The sequence below is a fragment of the Myotis lucifugus genome, unplaced genomic scaffold, assembly GCF_000147115.1.
Source record: "Myotis lucifugus unplaced genomic scaffold, Myoluc2.0 scaffold_48, whole genome shotgun sequence".
Lineage (NCBI taxonomy): Eukaryota > Metazoa > Chordata > Mammalia > Chiroptera > Vespertilionidae > Myotis > Myotis lucifugus.
Genome location: NW_005871096.1, coordinates 5,283,937 through 5,308,596, shown reverse-complemented (window position 1 = coordinate 5,308,596; position 24,660 = coordinate 5,283,937). Strand labels below are relative to the sequence as shown.

Sequence of the window (24,660 nt, the reverse complement as noted above, 5' to 3'; positions counted from 1 at the left end):
TTTGTTTCTAACTGTAAGCGTTCAGCACAGATATTCCCTTTAGAACTGCTTTTTCTATATATCGTAAGTTCTGGTATGTTGTAGTTCCTTTTTCATTTATCTCAAGGTATATTCTTATTTATCGTTTGGCTTTTTTTCTTTTTTTGACCCATTGGTTTGTTCAGGGGCATGCTGTTGAGTCATATTTGTGAATTTTCCAATTGTACAGCCAGCCACTCTGTCTTTTGATCAGAGAATTTAGTCCATTTAAAGTAATTATCATTAGGTATGGACTTACTGCTATTTTCCTAATTGTTTTCTGACTGTTTTGTCAATGTTTTGCGCCTTTCTTCTCTTGTACTCTCCTGTAATCTTATTTTTTGTAGTGGCAGCCTTAGAATTCTCTCTCTTTATCTTTTGTGTTTTCTACTATAGGATTTTGCTTTGTTGATACCATGAGGCTTACATGAAACATCATGTAAGTCTATTTAAAGTTAATGAGAACTTAAGTTCAAATGCATTCTAAAGCTCTCTATTTTTTAAAAAATATATTTTATTGATTTTTTACAGAGAAGAAGGGAGAGGGATAGAGCGTTAGAAACATGGATGAGAAACATCGATCAGCTGCCTCCTGCACACCCCCTATTGGGGATGTGCCCACAACCAAGGTACATGCCCTTGACCGGAATCGAACCTGGGACCCTTCAGTCCGCAGGCCAACGCTCTATCCACTGAGCCATCCACCCACACACATTCTATTTTTTTTTCTTTACAGTAAAACCTCGATATAATGAACTAATTTGGGCAAGGGGGTGTCCATTAGAGCCGAAAGTCTGTTGTATAATAAAGTTTTCCGAATGTGTTAAAAATTGGCAAATTAGTTACTTCACCTATTTTCACTTGTGGGGACACATTTGTGTAATAAAAATTAAGAATGTATGAAAAGTTTAATTTCACAGAAAAGTTTCCTACATGTATTACTATAATTTAAACTTATACTAAATAGGTCTAGTAAATGTGTGCCTATACCAGTCACTGTGCATAAATAAATGCACATGGTTTTTTTCTCAATGTGAATGCAATAGCGCATGTTGAATGTCAGCTGGCTCACATTAAAAGTGCTGCAGAAAGTCACCATGGGACAACAGAACCAATTACTGTGCACAATGCGGTGTGATCATGCGATAATCATTCGCTGAACATTATTTGCGAGCAGTGACTCTTGGATTTAAATGTAGACTGTAGTAGCAGATATGTAATATTTATTTATGTAGGCAAAATTACTAGTGTTTTTTCCAACATATGGCCTATTCACTAAAATGTGTTAAAAAATAACAGCGAACAAAAAAAAAAAAAACCTGTTAAATTATAAGCAACTCTTAGTTAAAAGCATTTCAAAATTAACAGGGTGTTAATTTTCACATGACATACAGACCAGAAATTTTGTCCGTTAAGTCATCAGTTTACTGTATTTCCCATCACCATTTATCCCTCCTATACCCTCTTCCACCTCTACCCATTCCCCCCACCACCACCCTGCAATCACCACACTGTTGTCCACGAGTTCTTTCTCTTTTATAATTTGCATCTTTTCATCTTGTGGTGTATCTTTTAATGCATCATTGTAGTTAAGTATTTTCACTACTTTTGTCTTTTAACCTTCATAGTAGATTTATGTGATTAACCCACCACCATTACATGAGGTTATTCTGAATTTATGTATTTACCTTTACCAATGAAATTTACTCTCATGGTTTCCTTTATTAATTAGCTCCCTGTCGTTTCTACTTAAAGAAGTCCTCTTAACATTTCTTTAAGGTTGGTCTAATGGTGGTGAACTCCTTTAGCTTTTCCTTGTCTGGAAAACTCTTTTCCCCTTCGATTCTGAAGGACAACATTTCCAGGTAGAGAATTCTTTGTTGGCAGTTTTTTTCCCCTTTCAGCACTTTGATTATATCATGTCACTTTCCAGCCTGCAAAGTTTCTGCTGAAATATCTGCAAAGTCTTATGTGGAATTCCTTTTATTTAACAAGTTGCTTTCCTTTTGCTTTTAAGATCCTCTCCTTTTCTTTAACTTTTGGCAGTTTAATTGTAACATGTATTGGTGTGGGCCTCTTTCAGTTCCTCTTATTGGAACTCTTCCTAGATCTGGATGTCTCTGTTCCCTTCCCCAGGTTAGGGAAGCTTTTAGCCATTATTTCTTCAAAGAAGTTCTATGCCCCTTTCTCTTTTTCATCTCCTTTGGGTCCTCCTGTAATGCACATATTGGTCTGCTTAGTGTTACCTTTTTTCTTTTGTTGCTTTGATTGGATGCGTTCTGCTGCCCTTAGTTTGCTGGTCCTTTCTTCTGCATCTAGTCTGCTGCGGGGCCTGTTTATTGTATTTTTCAGGTCAGTTATTATATCTCTAGCTCTGATTTGTGTGGTATTTTCTTATATTTTCTGTCTCCTTGTTGAAATTCTCTCGGTTCATGCATTGTTCTCCTGACTTTGATGAGCATCTTTATGGCCATTAATTTGGGGTTTTTACCAGGTAAATCACTTACCTCCATTTTGTTAAGCTACTTTTCTGAGGTTTTATCTTGTTCTTTCATTTAACATATTCCTGTTGGTGTCTATGCATTAGATAAAAAAGCCACCTCTCCCAGTCATGGAGTGCTTTTGTGTGGGGAATGAACCTTATTCAACCTGCCCTAGCTCTTGGTTCTCTCTCAAACCTTTGTGATTGTCCAAGTAGCCTTCTTAGTTCTTGTGGCCCCAGTGGTTGAGGGAATGCCAAGATCTGGGTTCCAAATGGGAGGATCTCAGTCAGCACCTCGATTCAGGCTGAGTGAAAGCCCACAGCTATTAAGATAAGCAAATGGGCCTCCTTCTGGAAAGGTTAAGCATTTCTATCAGCTGCCTGTGTTGAGCCTCGGTGGCAGGTTAAGAACACTCCCTGGGAGTCCTGGGGACCCATGAAAGTAAGCTCTACAATTAAAGGGTGTCCCTTGGAAAGCAGCAGTGAACACCAGAGCACTAAATTTGTACCCAAGGTCCTTTCTGGGAGACACCAGAGACGGTAGTCAGGGCAGAGGGAGAGTGCGAAGATGACGCCTGCAAGTCTCTGGGGAGTACTGTACTTGCCCCAGGTATATGTTACACTCCAAGCCTGCTCTTGGGCTGTAGCTCTCAAGATAAGCAAATAGACCTCTTTCACAGAAAGACTGGATGCATTTCAGTCTGCTGCCTGTGCTGACCACATGGGTTCATGCAATCCCATTTGGAACTATTCCTTAGTTGTAGGTCTTGTGGATTCAGGGCCCATTGGCTTTCAAAGCTAGATGTTTTGGGGGTCTCTTAGGTGGGAGTCTTAAAATGCAGGGTGCCAGCTGTGGAGTCCAAACCGTTCATTCCTCAGGAAGAAGCTGGAAGTTGTGGGGTTTATAGCAAGATTCTGTCTATCATTTCAATGTGGGTTTTCTCATTCACTTGCTGTGTAAGTGTCACTTGGCTAGATCCTGGATTTCACTCAGAGGGAACTATTCAGTATGTCACTGTAGATTTGCTGTGCCTGTAGGAGAAAGTAGTTCAGAGGCCTCCTGTGTTGCCATCTGTGGGTCAGGATGGAAGCATGGTTTAGCTCAGGGGTCCTCAAACTATGGCCCGCAGGCCACATGCAAATACAAATATTGTATTTGTTCCCGTTTTGTTTTTTTACTTCAAAATAAGGTATGTGCAGTGTGCATAGGAATTTGTTCATAGTTTTTTTAAAACTATAGTCCAGCCCTCCAACGGTCTGAGGGACAGTGAACTGGCCCCCCCCCCCCCCCCCCCCAGTTTAAAAAGTTTGAGGACCCCTGGTTTAGCTGGTCTTCTGTTCAAGGCCTCACAAGGCTACTGTTGGTTAGAGCTGTAATCTCACCTGAGGTTCAGTCTTCATCCAACCTGTTTGTTGGCAGAATTCTTTTTTTTTTTTTTCCAAATTTAGTTCAAAGAGGGAGAGGGAGATAGAAACATCAATGATGAGAGAGAATTATTGATCGGCTGCCTTCTGCAAGCCCTCCACCGAGAATCAAGTCGGGGCATGTGCCCTGATCAGGAATCGAACAGTGGTTGCTCTAGTTATAAACTGAAGATAAAATATAGCGTTATCTGTGGAAGGATTCATTTGCAACTCTGCCACTTCCCAAAGTAGAACACTGTGTTTTTAATAATCCTCCATAGAGTCTTAGACTGTGGTATCACTGCTACTCACAGATATGCTCAGTGCATGATTATGCATGACCTTTTGCAAAAGTCACTATAAATATTTTATTATACAACTAGAGGGCCCAGTGCACAGATTTGTGCACTGGTGGGGCCCCTTGGCCTGGCCTGCAGGGATCTGGTCGAAACCAGCTCTCCAACATACCCTGAGGGGTCCCAGATTGCAAGAGGACGTAGGCCAGGCCAAGGGACCCCACCAGTGCACATCAGGGCTGAGGAGGGACCACGGGAGGTCCCTTACTATATTTTAATCTTTTATTTTTTAATTTAAATTCTTTATTGTTGAAAGTATTACATATGTCTCCTTTTTTTCGCCATTGACCTCTCCCCAGCCACCTCCCTACTGTGTCCTTTGGTTATGCTTATATGCATGCATATGAGTCCTTTGGTTGATCTCTTACCCCCCCCCCCCACCCCAAGCTCAACAGTTGTTCCATGCTTGTCTGTGGATCTATTTTAATCATTTTGTTGTCCATTATATTCCACAAATGAGATCATGTGATATTTATCTTTCTCCAACCGGCTTATTTCACTTAACATAATGCTCTCCAGGTCCATCCATGCTGTTGCAAATGATAGTGTTCTTTTTTTTTACAGCAGCATATTATTCCATTGTGTAGATGTACCACAATTTTTTAATCCACTCATCTGCTGATGGGTTCTTAGGCTGTTTCCAAATCTTAGCTATGATAAATTGTGCTGCTATGAACATAGGGGTGCATATATCCTTTCTGATTGGTGTTTCTGGTTTCTTGGGATATATTCCTAGAAGTGGGATCCCTGGGTCAAATGGGAGTTCCATTTTTAATTTTTTGAGGAAACTCCATACTGTTCTCCACAGTGGCTGCACCAGTCTGTATTCCCACCAGCAGTGCACGAGGGTTCCTCACACCTTTTTAGTCAGTTGCAAGGCCACAACTGAAACACAATGCTGATGACAGACTGAAGATTTCTAACTTGGGAATGTAGAGATCCTGCTCCACATTCCATAAACAAGCAAAAAAACTTTAGTGTGCGTGGCTTTATCGCTAAATGCCAGTGTTTCTGAAACCCTTCTAAAGGCATATGGGCCGTGTTTGTTGTGCTTTCTAGATATGTTCCTGGGAAGACAGCATTTTTCCATAGAAGGCTGTGTTTATACCCTTGATGGACCTTCCCGGGTACAGAAGACAAAAACCAAGGTGACCTTTCCAGGTTGCCCCTTTCAACTTCTACAGAGTGACAAAACAGTAACATATAACACTGCTGTTTATTACACTTCGTATATTTCCTCTTCAGAGTCTTACAGATTATATGTTCTGCATTGTTAATAGTCACCTGTGACATAATTGTAAATATTCAGCTTTTTTGAAGTATGTCCTTTAAAATAAAATTGCTAACTAGATATTTGTAATGTTTCTCTGGATTTGGAGACAAAAGAAGGCAGCTTGAAGTACATTGTGCAGCTCAGATATTAACACTGTTAAAAGTTTGAAATAAGTTTACATAAATCAAGACTATTTAGCCCTGAAATAAAAACAACCAAAACCACTAAAATCAAATATTTGAGAGAATGAAACTAGAAGCTTATAGTCATTATATATATAGTCCTGAGTTGTTACACTGTGTACTATGGAATTCTTATCACAAAAATTAAATCATTTGATTTCCCCTGAAGACAAAATTATTCAGCATCTTCCCCAAGGTGCTTAGAGCATTCCTTCCCCATATCACACACCACACTCTTCCTACAAGCTTCCTTGCCATCCAAAGCCAATGTAACCACAGGCTAAGCAGCTAACAGAAATGAGTAGTGTAGCCTAACTTCGAATGTGTCAGATGATGTCTTTGCAGTATGGCTACCAGCATTCTGAGCACTAGAGGTGCCTGCAAGCCTAGGGGACAATCCAAGTATCCACATGCATGATGCCTCCAGCTCTATGACCTCTTCTTCCCTCCCTAAGTGCTACAACACAAGTCATTACCAATAAACCCACCCACTATGGGGGTAGTATAAGAGCCGCTGGCACTTGGGATCTGTGAGGTGAAGTACATTATATTCTGGGAGTTTCAGGCCTTAGACACTCATTCATGTGCATAATTGTACCAGAACTCACTTAGGAAGACACTCCTTATTCATGAACTGCCAGATTGAAAAAGATGGAGGATATAGTAGTTTGTTATAGATAACAAAGTGGCCAACATCCATCCAATGCATCTCCAAAAAAAGCAAGTACGCAGTTTTATGCTGCAAAGATAAAGTGTGGCATCTACTGGCTCCAATAAGGATACAGACCCCTTAGATTCACATCCATACTGTTGTGGAACCCAGCTCCTACCTTGCATTTACCTCGGCCACACACCTCAGAGTCGTGAGGGCTTCAGCTAGGAGTCAAACATCTTGTCATTCTCATATTTTAAAAAAGCACATTTATAATCTCTAATTCTAAAAGCAAAGTTATTCATCTTACTACAAAAATTATGCAATCATGGGTAGAGCATTTATAATTAAAGTCATGAGCAAGTGAAGGAAACTATTCGTTGTTCTGACTGCAAGGATATTAGTCCCTTTGCTGGGGAGCACAGAGCACTTAGGCAGATATGACTGCATATCCAAAAGCAGCAGAAATAGAAGAGCATGCGTAAGAAACTCATGCTCAGCCCCCTGGTTAGGAGAGGCAGTCGTCAAGGGAATTTTCACTGAAGCAGAAGTTTCAAGCCAGGCTTGAACAGAGAGGGGCGCGGTTCAAAAGGCAATGTTTTGTTCCCATAATGAACTTAATCTCCACGAAAGACATTTTTCACATGGTAAATACACTTTAAATCTATGTCTAACCGTCCAAACAAGACTCTCTATTCCTTAGAAACAGGAATCAGTCTCCTGATCCTGATTTTACATTCCTTTCCTCACATACCTCTTAGCATTTACTGACAAGATTAAAAGCAGCTGGACACCCAAACTCCAGGCCAGTTCCACAGCCTCGGGGCCACTCAGCAAGGACAGTGACAACCCAAAGTTCCAGTAGGGTTTGTGGGCTCCATCACTGAACACAACCATCTCCCAGGGACAAAGTAAACCAAAGCCAGTGTTCACTTTGTCCCACGCCAGAGTAAGCCTGAGACTTACTGATGGGTTGAGACTCAGGAAGGATAGGAATGACCAGCCATCATTTTGCAGCCACGCCCTCTAGTAATAACTAAAAGGCCTCGCCATGAAATTCTATTCACAGCCGTAATGAAGTTGGAAATCAGAGTGCTAACTCTTCAATTGCCAAAGTTATGTTTCACACAACGGGTTAGTAGTAAAATTAACTTCTTTTATCCAATCATTTGCAAATTAGTAAGGAAAGTCATATACCAACATAGTATTTTACTATACAAGATGATAGGCTTAAGAATTTATACATGTATCATATGGGACATTTTTATTCCTAATTTACATTTTGCAAGATACTTGACAATGTACAAAAAGAATACCCAGTTCTAGGTGGTGACTATTTTGTATTATGATTTATTTACAAAATTTCACCACATAATAGTAACTATCTTTAAAAAAAATTCAGGACATTAGAATAAATTGTTAAGCTTACAAAAGCTGCCTTAGTACCACTGTTCTCAGGCATATTATTGTTAAATAAAATCTAATTCCAAAGCCCACATGTAGTTTCTAATTCTGATTATACACAGTCATTTTGAAGCACAATCGAATTAGATGGACAGGGGACAGTGGAGGACCCACACAGTCCTATCAACCTCTATAAGAGGTGTACATCAGCCTACCGGTTGCATCCTGCTAGCTGTACCACCATTTACTGATAATGGGACCACTCAGTCGCCCTATTATGGTTCCTTTGGAAAAAATAAGGCATCCTCTAGACCAGCTAGACTGGTCAACAGGGTGAGTACAAAGTGACTGTCAGTAGTAAAAAACAGTTTCATTTCTTTGAACCTTTTCCTTTTCCTTTTCTGGACTCCTTATCTTTTTCTGATTTTGAAGGCTTTGAAGATTTTGTCTTTTTCTGTTGGGAGGGAAAGATGCAGGAAATAGTTAATAACTGTGTTATGAGTAAATGAAGTAAGTTCATCTCTATAAAAATCTTTACCTGCAACTTAATTAGTAAAGAAGAAAGGTTGCAAATATCTATGTATCTTTAACTACTGCTACCCGCAATGAGCTTAATTTCAATAAACTACTTGTAGCTTTACAAGATAGCCATAAAACTAAAAAGCTATTTAAAATCTAGAACCAACATGTGTTCCTCATGAATGCAGTTTCTTGGATTTAGAACATAGATATATTTAGGAAAGACAAAATAAGTAAGACGTAATTTACAAAACAGGGTAAAAAGTTACTTTTCTTTCAGTTTCAGATTCGAGAGTCTAAACATGCCCAGTTTGAGGAGAAGGGAGGAGACAACCTCTTATGTCTACACAAGACTAGACAGGAAGAGGAGCTACACTGGTGAAGGCCACTATTCCGACCGCTGCATATACAAAGCCAGAGAGGGCGAGAACGATACGCACACGATACAGGAGGATACAGACTACATTCCTTTGCTATAGCAAACAGTGGGCTGATACCATAAATGATTCTAACCTATTCCAGCAAAAGACAAGGATGTTTGCTCTGAAAAACTTCTATAGGCAATTCAGTGGCTATAGCAAAACAGAAATAACAGAAGGGAGAAATGGTTTCATTGAAAATGATTTTCTTGGTTGTGCTGTGAAAATGTGTGTGTGTGGGTAAAGCACAAACCAATGATCAAAAAAGTAAAAATCTTACTTTTTCTAACAGAGCATATGACCATCAATATGATGGCCTATATTTTGCTTTTTGGCTCTTCCACTATTATTAGAAGCTGTTTATAAAAGTGAAACCTAGCCCTGAGTGGTGGCTCAGTTGGTTGAAGTGTCATCCCATACAGCAAAAATGTTGTGGATTTGATTCCTGGCCAAGGCACATACCTAGGTTTCAGGTTCAATCCCCTGTCGGAGCACATACAGGAGGCAACCAATCAATGTTTCTCTCACATCGATGTCTCTCTTTTTCCCCCCCACCCCCCAAAAATATCAATAAACATATCCTCAGGTGAGGATTTTTTAAAAAGTGAAATCTATACCTTTTCCACCTTCAACTGTGATGAACAAAAAAACTTAGAAGTATTTTCAGAGCTTACTCTGCTACTTGCTAAACAGGCCCTGAATAATTTCTGAAGGTAAATTACGCAAGAAAAAATAAACTAGTTTGCGGGAGTATCAGAGCTTCTCTCTATAGCTTAAAATACTACCTTGATCATAGCATCCGTTTCCACAGCGTCTTGCTCTTTCTCATCAGACTGAGAGTCATCCTCCTGGAGCTCCTCACTGTGCTCAGGATCCAGCGCTGGGCCAGTGCTGTGCCTGGGGGCCTTCACTGCCTGGAGTGAGTACGGAGTCAGGTGGGCTTCCTTGTTGTAAGCTCTCGTAAAGGCCGCCTTCACCTAAAGAAAAGAAAAGGAGGGGACTTCTAAAATCTAAGTGCCAGATAATCCTTTTGAACTCTGTAGGCCTAAAGCCTTTGAAAGACCCTGGGAGCCCCTTAAAAGTATTTGCAAAATATTTATACATGTGTGTGTGTGTATTTATTATATATATGCATTTTTCTATGGAGAAGGTCCATATTTTTCGTATTCTTAATAGAGCCCATGACTCAAAAAGATAATCAGTATTTGGAAACTTTAAGGCAGACCCAAAAAATGACTTTTAAGTCGTCATTTTTACCTAAGTCAGTGCTCTCTGCAGTTCTACAAGTGATAAAGTTAGTCAGTAATCATAAGTCAAAAAAGGCTCACAATAAGGTACAAGTTAAAGTTGGCCTTTATTTACAAAATACTTTTACTAATAGTGGCTAGTTCAATATACTAAATAACTTGAAAAGCCTTAACATTGAGCTTCTAATCATTGCAGAATTAGTCCATGAATGCTAACTGGAGATGTCTCCTGTGATAAATTACCCACAACCATTGAGCCAGGTCGGAATTCCAGAGAAGGCAAGCCACAGAGAACGTCTTCTAAAACATCACCAAATAAGCAGGCACAAAGTGAGGTATTAGATAGTACATATTCATGTTATGTCACTAGGTTTTTCATGCTCATTATGTGAAGTAGGGGGCACATTACTACACGACAGATTATCCAACTGGAACACTGAATCCACCGAACAGGCAGACTAAGGGTAACACTCCTCAGCCAGTTAGCACTTCTTTTCCTCCGTTCCTTCGCCTGGCTCAGATGCCCACCCTTCCTTATAAGGAATATATGTATATTTGTTCCTCAACTTTCACATCTTGCTTTTCCACTCAGCATAAAGCAAAGATAAACATACAAATTGTAAAGTTTAACCCAGAAGTCTTTTCTTAATATCATACTCAAATAGTATATTTGGAAAGCACAGGCCACACAAGCAAAAAGCACTGAAAAAGCTAAACCTTTTAAAGCACATAAAACACCTCTGAAGTACTCCCAATACAAACCCGGTAATTACAGTGATGGAGAGCCACTGGGTGACAAAATTTACCTTGGGATCCAGCTTGGAGAAGGGACTAGGCTTGCCTCCCCAGCTGCTAATCTCCATGATATTCTCAAAGTCTTCTTTCATCAAATAATAGGCATCCATAAGGGCAACAACGTCCTGTACTCCTTCTACCCCTTGTGAGGTCAAGGGCTGTACAAGTGCATCCCTTATATGTGATAGATAATCCATATTTATAGTCCTTTTGCTGGAGTAAGTTCTTAAATCAAAACAAAAGAGACACAGCTGTAGTCAACAGCGAACTACCACCAATTCAAGTCAGTGTGCACATCAGATGGGAGTTCAGCCACTTTCAATAGCGCACAACGGAATGCCTGCTATTTCACAGCTGGTGCAGGGAAGCCTGGTGCTGCCCCAGCAGGTCACGTATAGACACCAACACACTCCCAGGGAGTTTGTACTTACCTGCATCAGAGAACGCAAACCACAAATGGAGGTTCTGCTTCCATCCTACTCCTTAAGGCCCAGGCAACAACAGTGCTTCCGTGTGCTCATACTTCTCACAGCCAAGTTACTCGTTCCCAGTTCCAAATGTGAAAAGCATCCCTAAAAGTCAGGGAGCTTGCCTACCTACAGTGCCACTACCACTTCCTAAGAAGGGTCTGAAAAACTTTTTGCTCTCTGGATTATAACACACAAAATTACATACGAAAGCTTCCCTCACATTTCCTAACACTGTTACTCTGAAATTTTTAGTTCTAGAGCAGGGTTTTCACCAAATCTAATAACCTGCCAAGAATGTTCCTGCCTTCTGGCCAGGGAAAGACAGAAAAGCAGTCTCTAACTGGTTGAGATCTAGAATGGGATCACGAAAAGGCTGTTTTTCTTTCTATTTAAACACTGTCGCTTAAAGACAGAATATAGATGAACAAAACAGTATTTCCAATGTCGCCAACCTAAATCTTCCAACCCAGCTGCCACCATCCTCAAACCAGGCAACTAAATATCTATGTATATTTCAAACAAGAGACCTCAAGCTGTTGACTCCAGGACCCACACTAAAATCAGAAAGGAAATGAAAAATCCTTTTAAAAATTACCGATGTCCCGAGCTGGTTTGGCTCAGTGGATAGAGCGTCAGCCTGCGGACTGAAGGGTCCCAGGTTCGATTCCAGCCAAGGGCACATGCCCGGGTTGTGGGCTCAATCCCCAGTCGGGGGTGTGCAGGAGGCAGCTGATCAATGATTCTCTCTCATCATTGATGTTTCTATCTCTCCCTCTCCCTTCCTCTCTGAAATCAATAAAAATATATTTTAAAAAAATAATAATAATAAATAAAAATTACCTATGGGTCATGCTCCTCCTTTCAGGCAACGGAATGTCTGAATCACAAGACCCCACACAGTTCCCCTATCAGAAATCTAGAACCTGGCCCACAACTGTTTTATTAACTAGGCAAAGAGTTCAAACTGCTCCCATTTTAATTCACCCGTTTCCTCTGAGTCTGTCTCCTATAATCCAGCATACTTGAAGACAAATATGAGCTGTAAGCCCAGTGCCCAAGACAATCATCAAACCTTTTCCAAAATTAGTCTTGTAATTTGTTACATCACAGTTACCTTCTAGTAGGATCACATAACATTAAATCTAGTAAAGTCTAAAAGCATCGTCTAAATCAGTGATGGTGAACCTTTTGAGCTCAGCGTGTCAGCATTTTGAAAAACCCTAACTTAACTCTGGTGCCGTGTCACATATAGAAATTTTTTGATATATGCAACCATAGTAAAACAAAGATTTATATTTTTGATATTTATTTTGTATATTTAAATGCCATTTAACAAAGAAAAATCAACCAAAAAAATGAGTTCGCGTGTCATAGGTTCGCCATCACTGGTCTAAATCAAGGGTCCTATCCTCAAAAATCTATTACTTCCCCTGAAATTGTATTTGTACATTAGTGCATTTGGGGGGAAATAAAGACCAAAGCTTCGGCTTCTCAAAGGCATCTATGACCCAAAAAAGATTAAGAGTAATAAAATCACACTTTTCCATTTTTAAAAAAGAGAAACCTGGGCTATAAAAGTTAAGTAGGAACATTTTAATTTACTTTACAAGTTGAGAGGCTCAATACAGATGTGCTTGATGATGCTAGTGGCCTATATATGATTCCTTAAGAAACACTTGCTTAGCAATTCTATGTGCTAGGGAGTGAGCCTCAGTTCCTACCCCCAGAAATGTTCTGTCGAACGGGAGAAGGGGGCAGACATCCAAATAGGACAGCCATGAAACACTGTGAAAGTCCAGTGCTCACAATCCACATGAGCACAGTACGGGCACCACAAGGGACACCCTAGGGCACTGGGGTCCTGATATTAACAAGCACTGGACAGGGAGCAGGGAGAAAGCTGAGAGGCCACAACTGGACCAGGGAGGACAGCAGGGGAAAGCAGCCGTTTCCAGCTCCACAGGCTGCCTGCATCCCTTGGCTCACGGTCCCTTTTCCCAACTTCAATCTCTCTCTGGCACTGCTACCCCCGCCTCCCCCACTTTTTTTAAAGACCCTTGCAATTACACTGGGCTCACCCAAATAATCCCGGATAGTCTTCCCATCTCAAGATGGGAATGAATTTGTGTTTTAAGCCATTAAATTTTGGTCATATGTCATAGCAGCAACAGAAAACTAACACCATGGTGGCAATAAAAGGCTCATGCCACAGGCTAGGAAGAAGGAATAGAGCAGGAAGTAGAAGAACTCAGTTCAGCTTTAACCAAAAGCCAAGGGTGAACCAAATACTAATATCCTCTCCCCAGACCAGAAAGATAAATAAGATTGCTCAAGTAGTTTTTCATGGTTAAAAGTAAACCCCTAAAGTTCACTTAATATGTGTATGCATGCACATTTTCTAAGTTTTTAAACATTAACAAAATTGTACCAAGTAAGAATTTTGAACGTCCTTAAACTTCTCCAAACACACTGGTTCTCAATCATCTGAGTATTGACTTCCTATTAAAGGTAAACTATATCTCCATCCCAAATGACCAGGTCACTTTACTACTGGGATAGGTAAAAACTAGTTCATTTATCTATATGGTCCCCTTTTTCCAATTAAATTATTCTGAAGCAGAAATATTGTATATGACTACTAGTAATAGGCATTATAATCATAGCACTATCTCAGAGGAATACAGTTTTAAATGTATCTTAAAGTTATAAACATTTCTACCACCTGGCTTTATTCTTCCAAAGTATCCTTTTAGTGATAAAATAAGTGTTACAATGATTATGGATAATAAAACTCAAGCTCGCACATGAGCGCGAGCGCGCGCACACACACACACACACACACACACACACACACAAACTTATTCAGGAGTATTTATCTAGTTGGCAATAAAATCAAAACTAAAATATAAATCTCTTGACTAAAGCTATCCTTACTAGATAAACGCTAAATACATTACACGGATAAAATACCAGAAATGGAGTTTTACCACTTACCTGAGACTCATGTGCAATGCTAGATCCTGCACAAGACGATCGTGTCTGCCTGTAGAGGAGTGCTTACCCAACCAGCTGGGGAAGGTGGGAAACTGAGTCATGTACCCCCTCATTAACTCTCCAGGAAGAACACTGGCATAAATGGCCTGGGGAAAAATCAAGTGCAGGCCACAATTTAAATTCAGTACAAAGTTGCTTCCTTAGCTTCCAAGCAGTCTTTGGAAATGAAGCATCAATGTCGCACATACCACTTCCAGGGCAGTCAGGCCCTCTCCCTCTGTCTCTGATCTGTGGGTGTGGAAAACTTATTCCAGAGAAAACAACTGATTATGGTAAATGCCTTGTTCCAAAACACACATGGCCCTAAGAGAGATCATCTTGCCAACTCAGCCTCCTCAACCAACTGATCTCATGACACCAGTTACCTTGTAGATGCCAATGTCAGAGAGGCCTATGCTTGCCTTTAACACAAGCTATTGATAGCACAGGTGGACCAAAGCATGAAAAACCTAACCGTTATGGAGTCAAGCAAAGTGAGAAAAGTGAAAAGGGGTGTCCTTGAATATCTTCCATATCCAGGGTTTCACTTGTTAAACGCTAGAATTATACATACATTTTGTATGCTGCTTTATTCTAATAATTAACTAATTTTTTCACATTAGTTCATCTTTACAAATAATTTCAAAGGTGGCATAATATTCTAGTCAAGAGATTTTACCATAATTCATAATTCTCCTGTTACTGAACATGGGAGAGTCTGTCCAATTTTTTGCTTTCGGAACTAACGCTTTCAGGAATATTTTTGTACATTAAGCTTTTTCTGTGTTTAAAATTATTTCTTTAAGATAAATTCTCAAAAGCACAAGTATTAGGTAAAAGAAAAATGAACACTTTTAAAACATGAGAAAGAATTCTTTATATACAGAATGAGTCCTTGTTTTTTTGTTTTCAAACAATGTGTGGTAGGGTTCAGAGAAGAGTAGACGCTGGAAGTCCCTTGTTTATTACTGTATAAATAATAATAATACTGTATAAATATGCAAAACAAGTACTCTTAATTATGAATGTTGACCAAATTCTATTTTGAGTAAAAAATATCAACCGAAGTAAAGTACCAATACACAGCTGCCTCTTTAGCAAGAAGAAAATGAGAATCCACATATTAGAAAGTGGCTACTGACCTCCCCTGGCTGCAGTTCAGGAAAAAGCCACTAGTAACCATCTGCGAGAGCCAAGAATGGCAAAAAGAAGAAATGTTCTTAAGATAACAGAGCAAATGAAACTTTTAAAAAAATATTTATATTGATTTCAGAGAGGAAGGGAGAGGGAGAGAGACACAGAAACATCAATGATGAGGGAGAATCATTGATCAGCTGCCTCCTGCACGCCCCCTATTGGGGATCAAGCTCACAACCCGGGCATGTGTCCTTGACCGGAATCGAACCCGGGACCCTTCAGTCCACAGGCCGATGCTCTATCCACTGAGCCAAACCAGCCAGGGCGAGCAAATAGAACTTTTGACTCACATCTTAGTTATGACCCAAATCTAACGTTCCTAATTTCCATATGTCCATTTACATAAAACCATTCTGAATCACTGAAAAATAAGGCCAGATTAAGAAATAGACAATAGTGACCACAGAGTTTTGGTCTCTACCAGATGGCATTTTTGCCATAAGAGCCATAATGTTTTTCTGGTATTTCAAATAACTACAGGAGCTGACAGCTATTTTGTTCTCTTTAACTAAAGCAGAGCCTGCGTGCGCTTTAAGGAGACCACTATGCTTACCTGTGTGGGCAGGAGACTCCAGTTTTGCTTACTCCGGATCTGCCGATCCACGAGGTCACCATCACATATGCTATCTGCTGCTCTGCTTAAAAGCATCAAGTGCTTTTTTATGTCCCCCCTGCAGGACAGAAACCAGTCTGGATTACACCATTGTGTATACTCCACTCCCCTCCCTCTCGGCTGTCTGGCCTTCGCAGGGTTAGGGAGGGTACCAACTCTCACCCTCACTAGCTCCGAGCACTCACCCCGCAGCTACAGGCTTCACGTGTATGTAGTTCTCCTGGACAAAGAGGGGCGCTATTGAATAATCATGAAAAAAGAGATCGGATTTGTCCACAAGCGACATATGAGCAGTCTCCTCTCCAGCTGCAAACACCTTCCGGGCAACATCAAATGGGCCCTAAAAAGAAAGGGCCAACATCCAAATGCTGACAAGACAAAATGGTGGCAAAGATGTGGAGCAGCAGGAACTCTCATGCATGGCTTCACTTTGAAAGACAGTTTGGTGGTTTATTACAAAACTGAACATACTCTTAATCATACTATCCAGTAGTTGTACTCCTTGGTATTTACTCAAATGAATTAAAAATTTCTATCACACAAAAACTTGCACATGAATGTTTAGAGCAGTTTTATTCATAACTGCCAAAACTTGGAAGTTGCTTTAGTAGGTGAATAAACAAACTGTGGTACATCCAGACAATGGAATATTATTTAGCACTAAAAAGAAATGAGCTATCAAGCCATGAAAAGACATGGAGGAACCTTAAATGCATACTACTGAGTAAAAGAAGCCAATATGAAAGGGCTACACAGTATGATTCCAACTACATAATATTTCCAAAAAGGTGAAACTATGGAGACAGTAAAAAGATTGGTGATTTCCAAGGGGACAGGGGAGGATGAATATACAGAACAGAGGATTTTTAGTATGCTACCATGGCAGATACACGTTATTAGACATTTGTCAAAACCCACAAAATGTACAACACTAAATGTGAAGTCTGGACTTTGGGTAATAATGATGTGTCAGTGTAGGTTCATCAGTTAAACAAATGTACCACTCTGATGGGGGTGGTGACAGTGAAGGAGGGTGTATGTATTTGGGGACAGGAGGTATATGGAAAATCTCTGTACTTTCTGTTCAATTTGGCTGTGAGCCTAAAATTGCTGTAAATTTCTTTATTAATATTTTTAAAAGGAGGGGGGAAAATACTGCTTAATCATTGCTCTAACTAATAAATTCTAAGCAGTGACTAGGTGAAATAGAACACAGAGATCATCGATAAGACTTCTCATTTCAGGGAGGTTATTAAACCATTAAAAACAGTTCCAGACCCATTAAAAACACGAATGAAATCCATACATCAAGGACTGTGAAAAAGCCACTTTATAATTATTGATGCATAATTATAATTTAAAACTTCCCCTTTTCAAAATCTACAATATACATTGCTACTCCTTGAAAAGCACTTCATTTGAATTAGAAACACTTTCAACAGCTGTCTATATCTCTTATAAATATCCAGAGGTTCTATAGGTGTGTCAAGGAACCAGAATTAAGTAAGAAATGGAAATTTACTTTACCAGTTTGATGTCCTTTTTGGCTCTCTGAGAGTCAGCCTTGGCCTGGTCATAGGTTAGTGCCTTGCTTCGTGCACACCACATGCTCAGGTTGTGTAAAACCTAAGAGAATTGCAAATAAGACACTGTCAAGGTGGGACAAAACTGCCACTCCTGCCCAGCCAGTGTGGCTCAGTGGTTGAGCATTGACCTATGAACAAGGAGGTCACGGTTCAATTCCTGGTCAGGGCATATGCCCGGGTTGCAGGCCCTATCCCCAGGAGGGGGTGTGCAGGAGGCAGCCAATCAATGATTCTTCATTAATGTTTCTATCTCTCCCCTCCCCCTTCCTCTCTGAAATCAATAAAAATATATTCCACTCCCTCTACTCAGCTTTAAGGCATTAATTTGAAAGAATTATCAATTCTCATGTAATATATATTTAATTTACCTGTCTGATATCTTGATTGGATCCCAAAATTATTTCATTCATAGCTGGAGGGGGAATCTTCAAACCCTCTTTAAATGCAATTGACATCATAGCACCCTAAAATTGACAAAGGAGAATCTTCAATGATTTCTTTTTTAAACTTATATATCAGATATTTTAAAAATATTTATCAGGTACTTTCGAAGTTGACCTTTAAATAAATAGGATAGTGTGATGGGAAAAAAATTCCAAACATCATACCTTAATCTGTTCAACCCGAGGTCTTTGAAAACGAAGATCAAAGCAATAATGAACCAAAGAGCGAATCTTAGGATGATTTCTATCATTGCACATACAAATAATGGGAATTTTTGTATGTTTTATCAGGCCAATTAGTTCCTAAAAGGCAAATTTGCAACACAAAAATAATTATTTTTAAAAAAACAAATACCTCACAATATATGCATTTTCAGTTTTAAAAACCAGCTCAGCAACAAGCTTTAATTGCCACAGATACCACATAATAATAATTAGTTCTTTATATTTTTTGTGGAAAAAACACACACTAAAATCCAAGAGTAAAGCCCAGCCAGCATGGCTCAGTGGTTGAGTGTGGACCTATGAACCAGGAGGTCAAGGTTCAATTTCCGGTCAGGGCACATGCCCGGGTTGTAGGCTAGATCCCCAGTGTGGAGCCTACAACAGGCAGCCGATCAATGATTCTCTCTCATCATGGATGTTTCTATCTCTGTCTCCCTCTCCCTTCCTCTCTGAAATCAATAAAAATATATTTTAAATAAATAAATAAATAAAAACCAAGAATACAATGCTTTCATTACCTGAATTCCTCCCCTGTCCTCATTGCCTGCCATGCCGTCTACTTCATCCATGATGAGGGCGTGTTTCATGCTTACTGAAGGGGCTGCTCCACCTGGCCCACGTTGAGAAGCAGTGGGAAGGGTCAGAAACAAAGTAAGTTGTTCAAACACTGCTGCATTATAAGCAATTATATCACACATTTGAAACTGATAACAACACATGGTACAAAATTCAAACAGTACCAGAGAATGCAGTGAGCAGAGATCCTCCCTCCCACCCTGGCCACCAAGGGCCCCCAAATTCCCTCTCCAGGGCAAACAGTATGAACAGACTCTTTATATCCTTTCAGAGATATGCTGTACATGTTAAAAATGTATGCAGAAAAATATACACCTTGGTTTGATCATCCGATATGTTTTTGTGATCTGTTCTTACATGTAGATACAGAACACCACACTTTTCAAGGCTGTTTAATAATGTTCCATTTTACACATCTATCATAATTTACTTTTCTATTAATAAAATGTGAAGTTGCTTTCAATCTTTTGCTGTTATAAATCACACTAATGAATATCCATGTGTATGTCATTTTGCATATATACAAATATTAACAGTGAACCCAAAAATTAGGATTTCTGGGTTAAAGGCAATGTGTAATTTAATTTTGAGAAATACTGCCAGATTGCTCTGCCAAGCAGTACCAATTTACACTACCTCCAGCAATGTATAAGAGTGACATTTCCCAAGCAAGTTCTTTTTAACAATGACTTTTTACCATTGAAAGTACCAAGAAATCCAGTGACCTGTAATATACCACAGGTTCTAAACATGCGCTGTGCAGTCCTAGCGGGCATCTCATTGCCCCATAAGCTCTGGCCACACTAGAACACAGCGGCTCTTTCACACTGTCTCCCCCTCCCCTACTACTCTTGTCTGAAATAACCCCTTGCACCCACAAATGAGTCTCTTTCTCATTCTTCAAGGCCCTGCAAACAAATGTCCCCCTTTTACTGGTAGTCTCCCCCAAAGCCTCAAATAGAATCACTTCTTCATCTAAAGGCCTCTGTCACCTCACTCAATTTATTTTCTGGTCCTCTTCACAGGATTCACCTGTGAATCCGCTAAAGTCATATGCAAAATACATAAACATGTCCACGTATGCATTTTTATCACATTCTCAGAAATTTCTAAGACCTAAAATAAAAGGTAACTATTGTCCTATTCGAGTTACATCAGAGGCTTTTCTTAATTCTCATTAGCCCTGGGATTTAGCAGGGTGCCTAGTACATAGTAGCGGTTACTACACATTGAAATAAACTTGTTTTTCTTGCTTAACCAAAGAAAACAGTTCAAAAAGCCACATACTTGAATAAAAGCCTTTGATGCTGGTATTATTCAGTGACTCAGCAACAATATCCTTTAAACTGTTCTTACTCCGAGTATCACTTGCATTCAGCTCCACGTAGCTATATCCCAATTCCTAATCAAAACATTGGAAACCATTACTATCACAAGACAAAGTAACATTCCCCCCTCCCTGAAAAAATAAGAGTTAAGGAAGAAAGAGGGAAGAAAAAATCACGCCCTAGCTGGTTTGGCTCAGTGGATAGAGCGTCGGCCTGCGGACTACAAGGTCCCAGGTTCGATTCCAGTCAAGGGCATGTACCTTGGTTGCGGGCACATCCCCAGTAGGGAGTGTGCAAGAGGCAGCTGATCGATGTTTCTCTCCCATTGATGTTTCTAACTCTCTATCCCTCTCCCTTCCTGTCTGTAAAAAAATCAATAAAATATATTTCTTTAAAAAAAGAAAAAAATCACATAAGGAACGAGGAGTAAAAAAAATAAAGTATGATAATAACAGACAATGAGGTTAACTATAATACACCTCACAATCATGACTTTAAAACATCATATTCATACATACCACACACACATAAACACACATTTACTTTTAAAACCTCTGCTGACAAATCACTAACCTGGAAGAATATATTCGAATAAGCAATTTTAGTGTTTGCTTCTTAAAGTCCTGAAAAGAATTAAATATAACCATCCCAAGATTTCAATATCAGATATACAATTAATCTATTATAAGATACCAAAAATTAATTCTTGACTTCAAGATAAAAAAGTTAAGTCATTATAATTGTCCTCTGAAAAAAAATCAAGTTATTATGGTTCATTTCCCAAAACTGATCATTATCTTGATCATAAAGCCTTAAAAAATGCCTAACAGAATTCCCAAAAAGGTAATGACAATAATAAAGAGAGAAAAAGAGTCATGTTTGCTACTGGGGAGGCTAGGGGGAAAATATATTTCTTTGGTTTTTAATGTTTATAGAGTAGAAAATACATAGTTATTATACCTGTTAAAAATGTATGCTCTGGTCCCTACAACAAAGATCAAAAGAAACCACCAGCTTATGGGAGAGAGCGGGGAAATTCAGCAATAAATTTAAAGTAAGTTTAAAGTCCTTCATTCTATCATTCTGATACCATTTCAGGTATCGTTTCATAGAATTCTGATACACATAAGCTGTGGTTTGCTCTACTGCCTTGTCTTCTCATTGTCTAGATATAGCAGCCAGAGAGACACAACAGCAAAGGCAGGGTCCTACATACCTGGGTTCACACTGGGCCACCGCCCTCCTCTCTAATAAGCCCATTTCATTTGTCACATGAAAATGGTAACAGTGCACAAAATTCTTAGGAGGGTTTATAAGATATTTGTGTCTATAAGACTTATTATCTATAAAATATTACAGTATCACCTATAATTATAATGACAAATACTTTTAAAATATGAAAATAACAAATATCCCCAAAACCAAAGCAAATTCTAAAGGTTTAATTTCAGGAAAGTATATACACAACCAGTTAAAATATATACACACCACACACACACTCACACACAAGCGCACATCTCCCCTACACGTGCCCACTCCGACGGTACTCTCCAACTGAACTACACGAGAACACCCACCTGACAAACCAGAGAGGCCGTGGTTGTTTTGCCAACACCTGGAGGGCCTGAGAGCAATGCCGCTTTAAAACTAGAGCCATCATCTTTGCCGGCAAATTTACCAAACTTTGCTGTTAGAAAGAAAGAAGTTTCAGAGTGTTAGCTGTATTAGCTAATAGAATTCAGGATTAATTGTGCATGAACTTAGCATAGAGAGCAGTCCTCCAGTTTAATTCTAAATTTGCAGAATATTTTCTACAAAGTATAAACAATAGTTTCCACAGCACTTAGAAAAAGTTCTACTCCCTACATCACCTCCACCCAAAATAAAAAACTAAAACTCATTAACTTGAAAACTCTGCTTTGAAACAATACTTTTATGATTCCCTTTGCTAAAAAGCACAGGTCATGGAGCAGACTACCGGTCTCCAATCCTAACCCCAACTACCCTTAACTCCACCACTCACCAGCGGGGAGAACTTGGGAAGTATCCCTCTGGCCTGTTGCCTCCTTTAGAAAATGAGGATAACAACAGTAATATGTCTGGGTGGATGCTGAGGGGATGAAGGTGCCCAAGCAGAGCCTGCATGAACCGCAGATGCTGTGCCTTCAGCTATCTTGCACAGCCCCACAGAATTCTTCCTCCCCTTATGACACGGTGCCTGACACATACAGGGTGCTCATACATACACTCACAATGACTAAGAGAGACTTGAATCTCCTGCAGCTTGGGAAAAGGGACTATAGTTAACCTGAAGCCTTAATCTTCTCTAGGCACACAAAGCACTTATCTCCCCGCTTTAGGGTAGATAGTATGTGGTTTTGGAAAGAGAGAGCCAACTTAAATTTAACCTTGTATGATTACAATTATATTACCTGATACAAATAAAATAAATTGGCATCCTCGGCCAATGTCTAGTGACCACACACATTAATAACCCAGTCACCACTTTGACAACGACTTTACTGTGATGCTCACTAAACTTTGCTTCTTATTTCTTACACAATATCCTCCAGGGCTGTGGCTGAAGCTCAAGAAAACACTACCAATGTTTGTGATCTGAAACCTCTCCGCTCCAATAACATTTTAGGCATTAAATGTATATTGTGGTGTTCATAGTCCATGACAAATACATGGTGAACAAGCACAGAACCTAGAGAAGCTAGGACTGTCAGGCCTACCAACAGCAAGGTTTTTAGACTGCCTAATCTATAACTGTGCCTCTATTTGCACCTTTCCCCCAATCTGCTGGCACTCTTCCCAGTCCTGTTCGTATAACCTTCAGATCTTGGTACATGTACCCTTTCCCACCCAACACCCACCTTCACCTAAGTAACTCCTACTTAGTTTCCAAGTCTTAGCTTAGATACCCCTTCCTCCAGGGATGAGAGCACACATCCCCATCCCTGACTACACACCTCCATCCCCTTAACACCCTAAACTTACCCCATAACAATACCTAGCACATTACACTTTAATTGCTGGCTCATATGTCTATCTCCCCCACTGACTGAGCTCCTTGAGGGCTGTGCTTTGTTCACAACAGCACCTCTGGAGACTAGTGCAGCACCTGGGCTCAGAGCAGGTGCTCAATAAATGCTTGCTGAGAGATGAATGAACCGACTATTATACTCCCTCACATATGTGCAGCTGAGCAATGACATGGTGACAGACACACAAAAATGAATGAAGCTGTAAATCACCGTGTTTCCTATCTTCGGATGGACTCTTGTGCCAGTTTTGGAGCCAGCGTAGGAGTTTGTTGGCACAGCTCTGGTCACCTTGCTGTCCAATTATGGTCTTGAGCGAGGTTGGCTTATATTTATCCACCCAGAGCAAATTTGCCACCTTATTTTCACTGCTGTCATCAGCCAAATTCCTAGCCCAGCTGTCACCACTTGTCTCCTCGGCCACCTGCTCCTTGAAGTCCAGGCCTCTCTGAACCACACTGGTTTCCTTTTTTATTGACGTCATAGAGCTGTCCTTTTTGGGAGTCCGTTGGCTCTTTTTGGATTCTGATTCCTTCTTATTTGGACTAATTTTTCTTTTTCCTTGGTAGTTTTTTTGGGGTGTTCTCTGTAATTTGGACTTTTCTTTATTCATCTTAAAAATTGGAAAAGTGAGGGAAAAAGAAACCTGGTGAGATAAAGAATTTCTATCCTGCTCCATGTACTCCAGAGGACAATCTGATATATCCAAAGAAACTACCCAAGCTGGGTCTGTCTTCACAGTGGACCCTGCTGTTTATGACAATCATTACTTCCAAACTTTATAAAAATTAATAACACCCTGAAAAGTACCCAAATGCAGTTTTTAAAAGTGAGAACTTTTTTTTTAATAACCCAATATCAGTTTGAAAAAAAAACAAGGTAAAGGATTAAGATATTTTTGTTTCAGTTTTCTAACTAGTTAAAAGTTAATGCCTCCAAGCATTATGCAAAGTGAAATATGCCAATCAGAGAAATCAAACACCATATGATTTCACTCATATGTGGAATCTAATGAATAAAATAAACCAACTAACAAAACAGAAACAGACTCGTGGATAGAGAACAGACTAACAACTGTCAGAGGGGAGGAAGGTTGCAAGGCTAAGTGAAAAAGGTGAAAGATTAATTAAAGAAAAACCTCACAGACACAGACAACAGCATAGTGATTACCTGAGGGGGAGGGGGAGATGGGGCAGTGGAAGTAAAGAGGTATAGGGGAGATAAATGATGATGGAAGGAGACTTGACTTGGGTGGTAAACACACATAAAATATACAGATGATGTCTTACAGAATATACCTGAACCTATATAATTTTATAACATGTCACCTCAATAAATTCAATAAAAAAGAAAGCCTGGTCGGGTGGCTCAGTGGGTGGAGCATTGTCCAT

The 24,660-nt window shown here is 39.7% G+C and overlaps 2 protein-coding genes across 4 annotated transcripts in view; one reads left to right on the top strand and one right to left on the bottom strand.

Annotated features, from left to right (window-relative positions):
* The window catches only part of WDR19 (WD repeat domain 19), a 70,253-nt gene extending 64,642 nt beyond the window's left edge, over positions 1–5,611 (top strand). The window contains 1 exon segment of the mRNA XM_023753652.1: positions 5,320–5,611. The gene's annotated coding sequence lies outside the window, so the exon portion shown is untranslated.
* A 1,346-nt stretch (positions 5,612–6,957) lies between these two features.
* The window catches only part of RFC1 (replication factor C subunit 1), a 74,225-nt gene continuing 56,522 nt past the window's right edge, over positions 6,958–24,660 (bottom strand). For 2 of the 3 annotated variants that reach the window (XM_006088507.3, XM_023753651.1), the window contains 13 exons: positions 23,483–23,882; positions 21,800–21,909; positions 20,182–20,296; positions 18,837–18,928; positions 18,259–18,396; positions 18,019–18,114; positions 17,592–17,690; positions 16,250–16,404; positions 16,005–16,122; positions 14,216–14,361; positions 10,763–10,976; positions 9,495–9,686; positions 7,503–8,225 (listed from right to left, as the gene is read on the bottom strand). In XM_006088507.3, the coding sequence (XP_006088569.1) occupies positions 8,142–8,225; positions 9,495–9,686; positions 10,763–10,976; positions 14,216–14,361; positions 16,005–16,122; positions 16,250–16,404; positions 17,592–17,690; positions 18,019–18,114; positions 18,259–18,396; positions 18,837–18,928; positions 20,182–20,296; positions 21,800–21,909; positions 23,483–23,882 (1,959 nt within the window). In that variant the 3' untranslated portion in view covers positions 7,503–8,141. Of the gene's footprint in view, positions 8,226–9,494; positions 9,687–10,762; positions 10,977–14,215; positions 14,362–16,004; positions 16,123–16,249; positions 16,405–17,591; positions 17,691–18,018; positions 18,115–18,258; positions 18,397–18,836; positions 18,929–20,181; positions 20,297–21,799; positions 21,910–23,482; positions 23,883–24,660 lie in introns of all 3 variants that reach the window. The other variant, XM_006088506.2, reaches the window with a different exon arrangement.